Source organism: Solanum stenotomum, chromosome 1, assembly GCF_019186545.1.
Source record: "Solanum stenotomum isolate F172 chromosome 1, ASM1918654v1, whole genome shotgun sequence".
Lineage (NCBI taxonomy): Eukaryota > Viridiplantae > Streptophyta > Magnoliopsida > Solanales > Solanaceae > Solanum > Solanum stenotomum.
Window position 1 is genome coordinate 76,045,575 of NC_064282.1, and position 13,282 is coordinate 76,058,856.

Here is a 13,282-nt window from a genome sequence, read left to right on the forward strand (position 1 = left end):
TTCCCAATCCTACTTGTGAAATTATATATACTAGTTATATTGTTGTATTAATTATTATGACATATTTGAAACGATAAGTTATAAAATATTTATAACCACATATGTAATGACAGGTATAGAATTAAAATTTTAAAAGTTTTTTTTTTCTTAAATTTCATCTTCACCAAATTAGGCCAAATAAATTACTTCCTCCGTACCAATTTTACTTGTCAAATATTTTTTAATTTGATTTCTACTTTTATTTGTCATTTTTTGAAAAATTAAGGAAGAACAATTTTTTTCCTATTGAAAAGTGTAGTGAGTAAATATATTTGAAACCCTATCAATTAATAAGGGTAAAATGACAAACTCGCTACACTGATCATTTTTTTCTTAATAGTTGTGTCAAGGCAAAATTTGACAAGTAAAATCGAGACGAAGAGAGTAAAATAGATAGATTAAGTACAGTCCTAACTTAGGAACTTGATCAAATAATTATTCAAATCCTAACACATTATCATTTCATACTGTATATGTACTAAAATAAAGGCATATTGCGTGTATATATAACCCTCTAAAATTCCCTCATTTTATCTCATTCCACCAACTTTCCTCTGCACTACTCTCTCTCCAAAACCACAACACTTTAGTGTTGTGTTAATAATTAAAAAAAATAAAATGGGGTCATTGATAGGTCATGTTATACCAGGGTTTGGTTTCTTTCTTATTGGTATTTGGCATTTGCTTAATCAGATAAAATTACATGCTTTCCACCCAAAATCCTACACTTCCTTACCATGGTTCCCAGCTCCAAAAATCAGGTATTTAAAGCTTTGTTTGATTAATCACAAGATTTTCAAAGATTTAAATTTGATGGGTTCACCTTTCAAGATTTTTAGTAATAAACTTGTATATTGTACTTTTAATTAGAGATTTTTTTTGATTATTTAGAGCAGTTTCAAGATTTAAATTTAATAAGTTCGACTTTTAAAATTTTTTGGCTTTAACTCATTGTACTTTCGATATATTAAAGATTTTCTTGATTATTCAGAGCAATTTAAAGGTTTAAATTTAATGAGTTCGAGCTTTAAAATTCTTAGGCTTCAAGGTACTATTGTACTTTTGATTAGAGATTTTCTTGATTATATAAAGTAGTTTCAAGATTTAAATTTAATAACTTCGAACTTTAAAATTCTTAGGCTTTAACTCATGATTGTACTTTTGTTAAGAGAATCTCTTGATTATTTTGAGCAGTTTCAAGATTTAAATTTAACGAGTTTAACCTCTAAAATTCTTAGTCTCTAAATCATTGTATTTTTTATTAGAGATTTTCTTGATTATTCAAAACAATTTCAAGATTTAAATTTAACGAGTTCGATCTTTAAATTTCCTAGGCTTTAACTCATTGTAAATTTGATAAGAGATTTTTTTGAATATTTAGAATAGTTTCAAGATTTAAATTTATCGAATTCAACTTTTAATATTCTTAGTCTTTAACTCACTATACTTTTGGAATCAGGTACGCGGAGCTTTTTGTGATTATGTTTGGCACCTTACTCTCCATATCAATGGAACTCTTCATTGGTCCATCAAAACATCAACCTTTCGACTCTGATGGAACCATACCTTCATATCATCTCCATAACTTTGAACATGCAAATATCTCCCTTACTTTCTTTGTCTATGCATCCTTTTCGATCTTATTCGACAAAATCATCCCTTCAACCCTAGCTCAAAATGGACTTACATTATTTCTTGGAGCTGTTGCTTTTGGTCAAGAACTCCTTCTTTTCCATCTTCATTCTACTGACCATATGGGTGTTGAAGGACAGTACCATTGGCTTCTCCAAGTTGTCATCTTTTCGTCTTTTGTCACTACTCTTTTGGGAATTCCTTTCCCTAAAAGTTTCTTGAATAGTTTTGTGAGATCTTATAGCATTATGTTTCAAGGAATTTGGATGATGGTCATAGGTATCATGCTTTGGACTCCAGAGTTCATCGCAAAAGGTTGCTTTATCAACTTTGAAGAAGGGCATAAAGTGGTTAGATGTCATAACAAGGAAGCACTTGAAAGAGCAAAGTCATTAGTAAATATCCAATTTAGTTGGTATTTGGTTGGGATTACTGTTTTTACACTCTCACTTTATTTGGTTCTTGTCAAATTTTTTAGAGAAAATGTTGAGTACTTTTCTTTAATAAGCAAATTTCATGAGGAGGAGGATTTATTTGAGGATGTTGAAGCTCAAAAGAAAAGACTTGTCAACCATCTTGGTGAGCAAAAGAGGTTTGTTGAAATGGGAAAAAGAGAGAATAATTAGAAATGGAATGTTTGTCTGATCTTGTGTGGTGTGTGTGTGTTGTTGGGTGGGGGAGGGGGTGTAGATGAAAAATAAATATATTCTGATTGGCATGTTGTATTTACTCATTTGATCAAAGCCTAGAATAAATAAAACAACTAAAAGGGTGTGTAGGGGATTGAGATCAATTCAATATTTATGTGGTTAATTTGTTTATATGTTTTGGGGAGGGAAGCATGTGGTGGGAGAAAAGTTGATTGTTGGAAAGATTTTTTTAATTAATAAATGTGTTCAATATTGTAGCTCTATATAATTTAAAAGGCTTTTTAGGGATTCGTCTAAGAGAAGGCACTTTTAAAACGTTCTAAGACTCACATGTGCGGTTTAATTCTGTGAGGCTTACGCTTTAATTTAAGTGTCCAATTATGCGCCCTAAACACGTCTAAAGTTCAATACTCGGCACTTGCTCAACAGTTCCTACCTCAAAATTCTTTAATATATAAATGATTAATATAAGTTCAATTTATTCATAAAATGTGAAGATGGAGAATAATTCAAATAACGAGTTGTAATATTACATAATTATTATTATGAACATAGTGAGGGTAATAATTCAAATAATGAGTCATATTATTGTATAATTATTATTGAGAACATTATGAGGATGACTATCATGTTCAATATTATATTATAATGTAGTTCTATATATTTTAAAAGGGTTTTGTTTGGGACTCGTCCCAGAGAGGGGTACTTGTAAAATGTTCTAAGACTCACATATGGGACTTACTTCTGTAAGGCCTACACTTTAATTTATGTGTCCGACTGTGCGCCTTAAACACCCATAAACCTTAATGCCCGGAATTTGCTCAATAGTTCCTACCTCAAAATTTATTAATAAATGAATATTCATCATTTAGTGTGAAGATTGAGGAAAATTCAAATAACGAGCCACAATATTACATAATAATTATTATGAACATCATGAGGGTAATATTGAAATAACGAGTCATATTATTGTATAATTATTATTGAGAACATTGTGAGGATAAATAGCATTTTAACATCCTTCTGAAAATAGGTAGACAATCAAAATTTGTATTGTCACTTTCTATTGGTCTTGTCACAACCAAAAATCACATTAGTCGTAATGACACCTATTCCTGACCCTATAAGGGAAACAGAAGTTGATTTTAAATCCATTAACCATTTATTGCAGAAAGGTAAAGTGAGAACAATATCAAAGTTATTAATTAATGGAGTCTCATAATCAAAATCACGTGGAACAAGAAAATACACCTTCAAAATTGGATATCATAAGTACAGGAGTTTCTAAACTATAAACATTAAAGTATAATAAGTCTCAATAAAATTGTCTTGAAATAAAAGGACAAAATGTGATAGTAGTGCATAATAAGTCCAACTGAAACAAGTGATTGAACAAATGAATGTGGAATAGCAAATAGAAAAGGAGAAATAATAATAATTATTATCATTGTGGTAATTATAAAGGAAGAATTTATGGGTTCCCAAAATGATTTTTAAAAAAGGATGAATGTATTTTTTTCCCATAGCTTGAAAGATCATTGTGCACACAGCTATCATGTGACTTAAATAAGTTTTATAATTTTTATCAAAATATAAAGTGGGAGTAAATAAATTTCAAGGCATGACAATGAATTGCTTATAATGAAAGATGCAGCATGTAAAATAAATGTAGTCCATTTTTTGAAGAGGATGCAATTTGTGATAATCATCGTGAATGCTCACTCATTCTTAAAAATGAAAGTGTCAAGATGTGATAAAAATATATATAAGGATTTGTTATATATGATTGGATAAATATCACAACTCACATCTACAAGAGATTTGAGAGAAATAAAAACAAAAGTTAGCATAACGTACCTTTGATTATGTACTAATTTAGGTATGCTACAACTATTACAAGTCTTATCATGAACTATTTGTCAAGATCCAAAAATCGAGGGTGTGGGCACCTCCCTTATCCACCAAGACAAATCAGCCTAATCAACTCTCAACAAGGATAAATGCAGAAGTAAGAACGAGATTAAGAACTAAGGAATCGTTTGGTTTGAATTCAAGTTATGATGGAATAAGTTATACTAAGATTATTTTTTTATTGAGTGTTTGGTTTGTTGTATTCAAAATAATAAATCTTAAGAAACCCTTCATGGATGTGAAAAGTAATGTATAAAAGATGTTTAAAGGGACATTTTTGTCATTTAGTCATTTTATCCCGGGATTACTATACCACTCATGGGAAGGGATAACTTATCCCAGTACTAATTATTAATCCCAGGATAAGTTATCCCAAACTTCCCAACCAAACACTAAATTAAGTGCCACAAAATAATTATCCCAGGATTATTTGTACCTATCCTTCATACCAAACAACCCCTAAGCATAACATAAGTACGCGAAACTCATAATATAACACAACATTTTTCAAAACCAGCTGTCACATGTACAAGCCACTAAGTATTTCAACAGATCCAAAATAAATACAAGTTTGAATGTCTTCACATCTAGAATATATTAAGGACAGAATAAGAGAGTAAGTGACGTCTGCCGAGAAGACAAATAGCTACCTCACGAACTCCAAAAGCAAGCCTCGAATAAAGATGTGAGAGGATGATCAACACGATTCAGGCTCATAACCTACACAAGTGTAGAAAGCAAGGGAATAAGTAACAAATCAACAACAATTCTCAACAAGCTTCGCAAGTTGATCCTAAGTAAAGCAATACCGAACACTAGTACCCTGACATATCATCTGAACCTCCACAAGCTACAACCTACATTGTGAACACCTAATTTTTGACGTGTTTATTCTACTCCTACAATATACAGTAAGATCTTTTCTTATATTTTTGTGTTGTATTTTTATATTTTGATTTGTTTGTCTGTGTTTGTTTTGTTTTTTTAATTGGCCCAAATGACCCAATGTTGATTGAATTGAGCGGATTTAAACTCAATTCTGATAGCCCAATCAATTTTAGATCTAGTCCAATAGCAATGGTCAAGATTGAATCTCATCCATTCATAACATTTTGATCCAAGGGCTCTTATGTAACCCTACCAAAAAATACAAAACTCCAAAAATGAGAATTTTGGTCTTATTTTGATTTTATTTTTCTTATCCCCTTGCTTCCACCTACAACCATCACCGCCTCCGGCCACCACCCCATGGTTGGAAAATATTTCCAAAATTTTACCACGTCTTCTTTTCACCCTCCTCTACACAAATCCACAAACCATTCATCTTTATCCGTTGCCAAACGTCATAGAACTAAAGAAAACCGAACACAAATCATCACTTTTTCTTTAGATTTATGAAGTTCCGGTCACCCCCATCCTATACCCTTCAGATAAATGTGTAGAACTCTTCAAGGGCTATCTTTTGATATAAATTATAAGTCAAAATTCCGTCTAAAAAATTTCCGGCGAATTTTTCAGGTGACCCTCATTCACCCAAAAATTTAAGTCAATCTTTTTCTCCTCTCATCCTCTATCCGAATCCACCACTATCACAACCTTTCTTAACCATATAAGTTATTTTGATGCCAATTTTTTTATTATTTTATTAGTTTTCTTTAAGTTTTATCATGTTGAAATTTTGCTTGAATTTTGTTATTTTTGATTTTATTTTTCTTATCCCCTTGCTTCCACCTACCACCATCACCGCCGGTTGGCCACCGCCACTGCCGCCGGTGGCCACCACCCCATGGCCAGAAAATCTTTCCAAAATTTTACTACTTCTTCCTTTCACCCTCCTCTACACAAATTCACAAACCATTCATGTTTATCCGTAGCCAAACGTCATAGATCAAAGAAAAATCGAACACAAATCATCACTTTTTCTTTAGATTTATAAAGTTCCAGTCACCCCCATCCTATACCCTTCACGTATATGTGTAGAGCTCTTCAAGGGCTATCTTTTGATATAAATTTTATGTCAAACTTCCGTCAAAAAAATTTCCGGTAAAGTTTTCCGGCGACCCTCATTCACTCAAAAATTTAAGTCAATCTTTTTCTCCTCTCATCCACTATCCGAATCCGCCATTATCACTACCTTTCTTAACCATATAAGTCATTTTGTTGCCGAATTTTGTATTTTTTTTAGTGTTCTTTAAGTTTTATCATGTTGAAGTTTTGCTTGAATTTTATTATTTTTATTTTTATTTTTTATTTTCTACCTTATTTTTTGTGTTTGATCTTCAAAATAGGTTAGATGTTTGAATTTTGTGTTAATGAGCTGGTTCTTCATTTGATTTTTGGGTCATGTTCAAATGGGTCTACCTTTTGGGTCTATTTTAAATTTTCAGATGACTCATTTTGCTATTATTCAATTAATGAATAAAAGAAATGGACCATCTAAAAGGGTAATGCAGTCTTTTTAATTAATCTTCTCTAAAAAAAATAAAAAAATCATTGGCCATCTTGGGTGGCACATTGGGAAGGTAAAGAGTCCAATGCATTCATTGACTCTTAAGTTTTCAGGAAGAGTGGGTGTTTAATACTCAACACCTATTCAAACCACATTCTTCTTTCATTTTAAAAAAAAAAACAAGAGGACAACAAGAAAAAAGAAGACAAGAGAAAAAAATTAGAAGAAGGAAATCACAAGAATAGAGAGTACAAAGCCTTCTTTTAATAAAAAATATTTCATCTTTATGTGGGTTTGTGAGTTCAATTAGCTTTGCTTCCATCATTGCTTTGTCATCTCTTTAGGTATATTCTTTTATATATTTTGCAATGTAACTTTTAAAATTACTGAAACATGTTGTTTATATTCTGATTAAATTATTATGTTTAGTTTATTTGAATTAAATAAATATGTTATGATACTTGAAATGATTGTGTTTTATTATTAAATTAGGTGTTAATTTTATCTCTATCATTATGAAGTTGATACATAGCTATATGTTTTGCTAAAAGAAAAAACTCCAAAGTCCTTTTATTAATTCTAATATTTTTTTAAAAAAAGTTGGCTGTTTTCGCAAAAATAAAATACAAAATTGGTCTTTTTTGCAAAAAAAATGTAAATATGGTCATTTTTGCAAAAAAAAAATGTAGATTTGATCATTTTATAAATTATGTTTTTTTTCTCTTAAAAAAATATATGAAAATGGTTATTGAAACAAAAATACAAAATCGGCTACTTTTTGGCCAGTAATTTAACTATTTGATAAAATTTGCTATTTTTGCAATTTACTTTCAAAAGATAAAAATGTGGTCATTTTGTGTACAACTGAAAATTTTACTAAGATGGTCATTTATGAAATTGTATCAATATGAAAAAAATTTAGTATATCACTACTTGTTTTAAAACGGGGCTTAGTTATTATTTTATTAGAAAAAAACTTTTATCTCTTTTGTTGTAATTGTCAAGTAGAGATACTTACGCACGTGCACACACGCGCACACGCATGCACGCACGCACACACGCACGCACGCGCACACACACACACACACATTTTAGAAAAAAAAACATTAATTAGCATTTTGAAAAAAAAAATCATTTTCATGTCTATATGTTGCAACAAGTTCATTTATTCATTAATTTTTTTTATCATTATTAAATAAAATTTGAGTCATTAATTATTAGCTTTTTTTAAAAAAATTAATTATAAAATACCATCATGTGTTTGGTTACGATCTTTGGTGTGTATTATTTATTTTTTTTTTAAAAAAAGACTTGTGTTCGGCTACGCTCCTAGGAAAATTGTTTTTTTCTAGTGACTAACACAAATTTACATTTTTATCCAAAAATTATGTTTAGTCAAACATGAGTTAATAAGGCGACCGTACTAGAACCACGGGACTCGAGGGGTGCCTCACACCTTTCCCCGGTCAATAGAATTCATTACCCTATCTTTGTTTCGTAGACTAAATAAAATAAAGAGTCATTTCCTTTTAAATTAGGAATTTAACAGGTGACTTGGAACACCCCAAAAACTCATTTCCAAGTGGCGACTAAAAAAACTGTTTCTTTTACTTTTATTTTCAAAAAAATCCCGTCACATTCCTTAACAATTGTAAAAATGAAGAGGTGTGACAGATCTGGTGACTCTGCTACGGATTTTTTTTTAGAATTCGAGTTTTGTACATTGACTATATTTGACTATTTGATTATTTGGATGAATTTTTTGTTTGTTGGCTAATGTGCTATTTGATGAATTATTGTTTTGATATTGTGTGATTGTATATAGATTTTCTTAGCTCGCACACCTTCTGAGTCTCTGAGATTTTGTTATACACTGCGTGTGCGGATACGCTCCACAAGACTTCTGTCTAAGATGAGCCAGTGTGCAGTTACGCTCCTGATTCAGGATTTGTCACACATGTTCAGCGGGGTTGGACCACCAGTTAAGCCGGAATAGCTTTGCTACCGGTCCGCTAACCCTCCCCGGCTCGAGTTGTTCGCTCGAGTAAAGCCAGTCTAGACACCTTCCATATAAAGTGCTAAATCTAGCAAAACAATCCACAAACTATCCCTAGTAGGCTACATTTATTTGCATCATGTGCATTTAACCTAGCAAATCTAAGATACGTACCCACTCTAGACCAATATGTTCATTTTTTGTGCTACGTGAAAATAATTTTGTTCAGAAGGCCTTTAAATTGTTGACCAGCTTTATAATAACTTTGTCTTTCAATTTTATTTTTAAATAAAACAAAGAGAAAGGAAAAAAGGCTGAAATAAAAGGGGTGGTCTTTCAAGTATGAGTCATTTTTTTATGAATTACGCACACCTGATTCTCATTAAAATGAGATACGTAGGCATCCCTTCTCAAGTTCGGTGTTTGTAGAAAAGGAGTATTTTGTCTTTTTAAAAAAATATTTGTAAGAAAAATCTTGATTTTTTTAACTTTTCTTTCCTCCCTCGATCAGAGTTTGTGATAAAATTTTACTTAGATTCTATTCAAGGCTATGAATGGCACCTCCAACCAAAGGACAGAGTTCCAAAAGGCCTAGAAGTGAACGGATTTCAGAATGCATGATTGACATGATACCCAAGGTTCTATGGCAATGGTGGACATGCATGGTAAATTATGATTAAAGGAGGATGAAAGAACATTAAGGACATCTTGTGTATCTGATGGAGATTGACCCAAGAAGAGATGTGATCGAGGCACTAATTCCTTTCTGGAATCCAAAAAATAACGTGTTTCAATTTTTTGACTTTGAAATGACACCAACCCCGGAAGAAATCGTTAGCTTCATGGGAAAAGGGACTAGTATTCGAGGCGCTGATCTTCGCAACAAAAGACCCATAATCCCAAAGAATGTCGAAAAAGTTCCTGGATCTTCCCAAGATCAACCAAATAAAGAAGGAGAGTTTGAAAAATGGGTGGGTCTCATTAGACTTTCTATATAAGAGGTACGGTAAAAAAGATGGATTTAAGAACTACCAGAACCAACATAGCAATCAAGGGGGCATAGAGGCTTGGAAGGTGAATGGATATTTTGTCTTCATGGTTGCGATTTTAGGGCTCTTTGTTTTCACCTAAAGGGACAAACATATCGGCATTCGTTTGGCTGGGGTGGTGAAGGCGCTGACCACAATGGAAAGTCCTACCATTATTCCTATGATCCTGGCAGCTATGTTTCGTGCATTGACTAAATGCAAAAAAGAGGAAACGTACTTTGAAGGCTACAACATTTTGCTACAAATATGGTTTTTGGAACATCTTTATCATCATGATTGTGCACCTAGTACACTTCGGTCTGGTGTAATTATATTTCCTCTCATAAGGAAAGGGTAGTGAAAATTGATTTTCCAAAAGGAATTTTAGCATGTGAAGAGGAACTCTCGGTAATCACGTCTGATGAAATTGTATGGAATTATTGGTTCCCAGCCAAGGATGTCATTTGCATGTCTACTGGTATCTCGTTTCTTGTGTTGATCGGGCTTAGAGGTGTTTAACCCTATGCCCAACTTCGGGTTATGCGTCTGCTGGCTAGAGTTCAAGAAGTCCCACTAAATGATGATATGAGTAGATTTGTATTTGACACCCCACCAGGTTTTGCCTTTGATAGCCAAGATATTTTGATGATCTTGTTCGGGAGTATAATTTCTGAGCAAAGTGAAATGGTTGTAGAGCAAGATAAAGGAAAAGTGGTTCCTGGGTACCTATCGTGGTTTTGTGATCCAGTAACATTTGGTAACACTCTTGAAGGATCCAGCTTAAAAAGAAAAGATTAGCACATCATAAGACAGTCGAAAAAAGAGTTGGAGAAAGCCAAAGACACCATAGCCCGACAAGAAGTTCAAGTCCATATAGGAAGAAATCACCGGTTGGAGTTACATGATATGGAGGGGGAATTGAAGCATACAGAGGGGAAATTAGCTTGATTAGAGGAGGAGCTGGATAGTAGAATTCATTTGGCTCAATAGATAAAAAAGGAGCAGAACTTTGAGAATTCTCAATTGAAGATGGGCTTAGTGGCATCTTAAGAGGTCGTGCACTACCAAAAGGGAGAGCTTAATCGGCAGAAGGAGAAATTTGAGAAAGAAATATCATGTTGGATGTATTTACATGATCAACTTAAAGAACAGTTAGAAGAACATAAAAGGAAAATCAATCATTGTGTCGATATCGAAGTGGAGCAAAGGCAAATGATCTTTCTGACACTGATTTTCCTTTAATGTTCTTCTAAATGTGCTTTAAGTTGATCATGTAAATGCGTCCAACATGATCTTTCTTTCTCAAATTTCTCCTTCTACCTCTTAAGCTCTCCCTTTTGGTAGTGCACAACCTCTTCAGATGCCACTAAGTCCCTTTTTAATCGAGAAATCTCAAAGCTCTGCTCTTTTTTATCTGTCGGGCCAAATGAATTCTACTATCCAGCTCCTCTTCTAATCGAACCAATTTCCCCTCTGTATGCTTCAATTCCCCCTCCACATCTTGTAACTCCAACTGGTGATTTCTTCCTAGATTGACTTGAACTTCTTGTCGGACTATGGTGGCTTTGGCCTTTTCCAACTCTTTTTCCAACTGTCTTATGGTGTGCTGGTCTTTTCTTTTTCTGTTGGATCCTCCGGGAGTATCACCAAATGTTACTGGATGACTAAATCACGTTAGGTACCCAGGAACCACTTTTCCTTTATCTTACTCCACAACCATTTCACTTTGCTCAGAAATTATACTCCCGAACCAGATCTTCATAATATCTTTGCTATCAAAGGCAAACCCTAGTGGGGTTTCAAATACAAATCTACTCATGTCATCATTTGGTGGGATGACTTTTTGAACTCTATCCAGCTGACACATAACCCGACGTGGGCATAGGGTTGAACACCTCTAAGCACAATCAACACAAGAAACGAGATACCAATAGACATGCAAATGACATCCTTAGTTGAAACCAGTAATAATTTCATACAATTTCATCAGACGTGATTATCGAGAGTTTCTCTTCACATGCTAAAATTCCTTTTGGAAAATTAATTTTCACTTCCCTTTCCTTATGAGAGGAAGCATAATTACACCAATCGGGAATAAACCTGGGCGCACAATCATGATGATAAAGATGTTCCAAAAACCATATTTGTAGCAAAATGTTACAACCTTCAAAGTACGTTTCCCCATTTTTGCATTTAGTCAATGCACGGAACATATCTTCCAAGATCATGGTAATAATGGTAGGACCTACCATTGTGGTCAGCGAATTCACCACCCCAGCCAAACGAATGTCGATATGTTTGTCCCATTTGGGAAAACAATGAGCCTCAAAAACGCGACCATGAAGGCAAAACATCCGTTCACCTTCCAAGCCTCTATGCCATCTTGATTGCTAAGTTGGTTCTGGTAGTTCTTAAATCCATCTTTTTGACCGTACCTCTAATATAGAAAGTCCAATGAGACCCACCCATTTTTCAAATTCTCCTTCTCTATTTGGTTGATCTTGAGAAGGTCTAGGAACTTTTTGGCATCAATGTTCTTTGGGATTATGGGTCTTTTGTTGCGGAGATCAGCGCCTCAAATACTAGACCCTTTTCCCATGAAGCTGGCGATTTCTTCCAAAGTTGGTGTCATTTCAAAGTCAGAAAATTGAAACACGTTAATTTTGGAACCAACAAAGGAATCAGTGCCTCGATCACATCTCTTCTTGGGTCAATCTCTATTAGATGCACAAGATGTCCTAAATGTTCTTTTACCCTCCGTTGCTCATAATTCCCCATGCCTGTCCACCATAGCCATAGATCCTTGGGTATCGTGTCAACGATCATGCATTCTGGAATTCCTTCACTTCTAGGCCTTTTGGAACCCTGTCCTTTGGATGGAGGTGCCATTCGTACCTTTGAATAGAATCTAATTAAAGTTTTATTACAAACTCTAATCGAGGGAGGAAAGAAAAGTAAAAAATATTGTTTTTTAAAAAGACAAAATACCCCTTTTCTACAAACACCGAAATCGAGAAGGGATGCCTACGTATTTGATTTTAGTGAGAACCAGGTGTGCGTAGTTCATAAATAAAAAGGACACACACTTGAAAGACCAGCCCTTTTATTTCAACATATTTTCCTTTTAAAAAAAATAAAATTGAAAGATAAAGTTATTGTAAAGCTGGTCAACAATGTAAAGGTCTTCTAAACAAAATTATTTTCATGTAGCACATAAAATGAACATGTTGGTCTAGAGTGGGTACCTATCTTAGATTTCCTAGGTTAAATACACATTATGCAAATAAATGTAACCTACCAGAGATAGTTTGTGGATTGTTTTGCTAGGTTTAGCACTTTATATGAAAGGTGTCTACATTGCCTTTACTCGAGCCTAAGAGGGTCAGCAGAGCTATTTTAGCTTAACTGGTGGTCTAACCTCGTCTAACATGTGTGACAAATCCTGAACCAGAAGCGTAATCACACACTGGCCCATCTTACACAAAAGTCTTATGGAACGTATCCGCGCACACAGTTTATAACAAAATTCAAACTCTCAGAAGGTGTTCGAGAGAAGACAATTTATATACAATCATAC

The 13,282-nt window shown here is 33.6% G+C and overlaps 1 protein-coding gene across 1 annotated transcript; it reads left to right on the forward strand.

Annotated features, from left to right (window-relative positions):
• The first annotated feature begins 577 nt into the window (after nt 1–577).
• On the forward strand, nt 578–2,579 carry LOC125853271 (uncharacterized). Its single transcript, XM_049532939.1, has 2 exons — nt 578–800; nt 1,499–2,579. Exons 1-2 carry the CDS (start codon nt 658–660, stop codon nt 2,295–2,297), a joined length of 942 nt encoding a protein of 313 aa, XP_049388896.1. The 5' UTR covers nt 578–657; the 3' UTR covers nt 2,298–2,579.
• Nucleotides 2,580–13,282: the final 10,703 nt, after the last annotated feature.

Coding starts and splice junctions, on each gene's coding strand:
- LOC125853271 (XM_049532939.1), top strand. CDS start 658: ATGGGGTCATTGATAGGTCATGTTATACCAGGGTTTGGTTTCTTTCTT. Junction 801..1,498: donor TTCCCAGCTCCAAAAATCAG/GTATTTAAAGCT, acceptor TTTTGGAATCAG/GTACGCGGAGCTTTTTGTGA.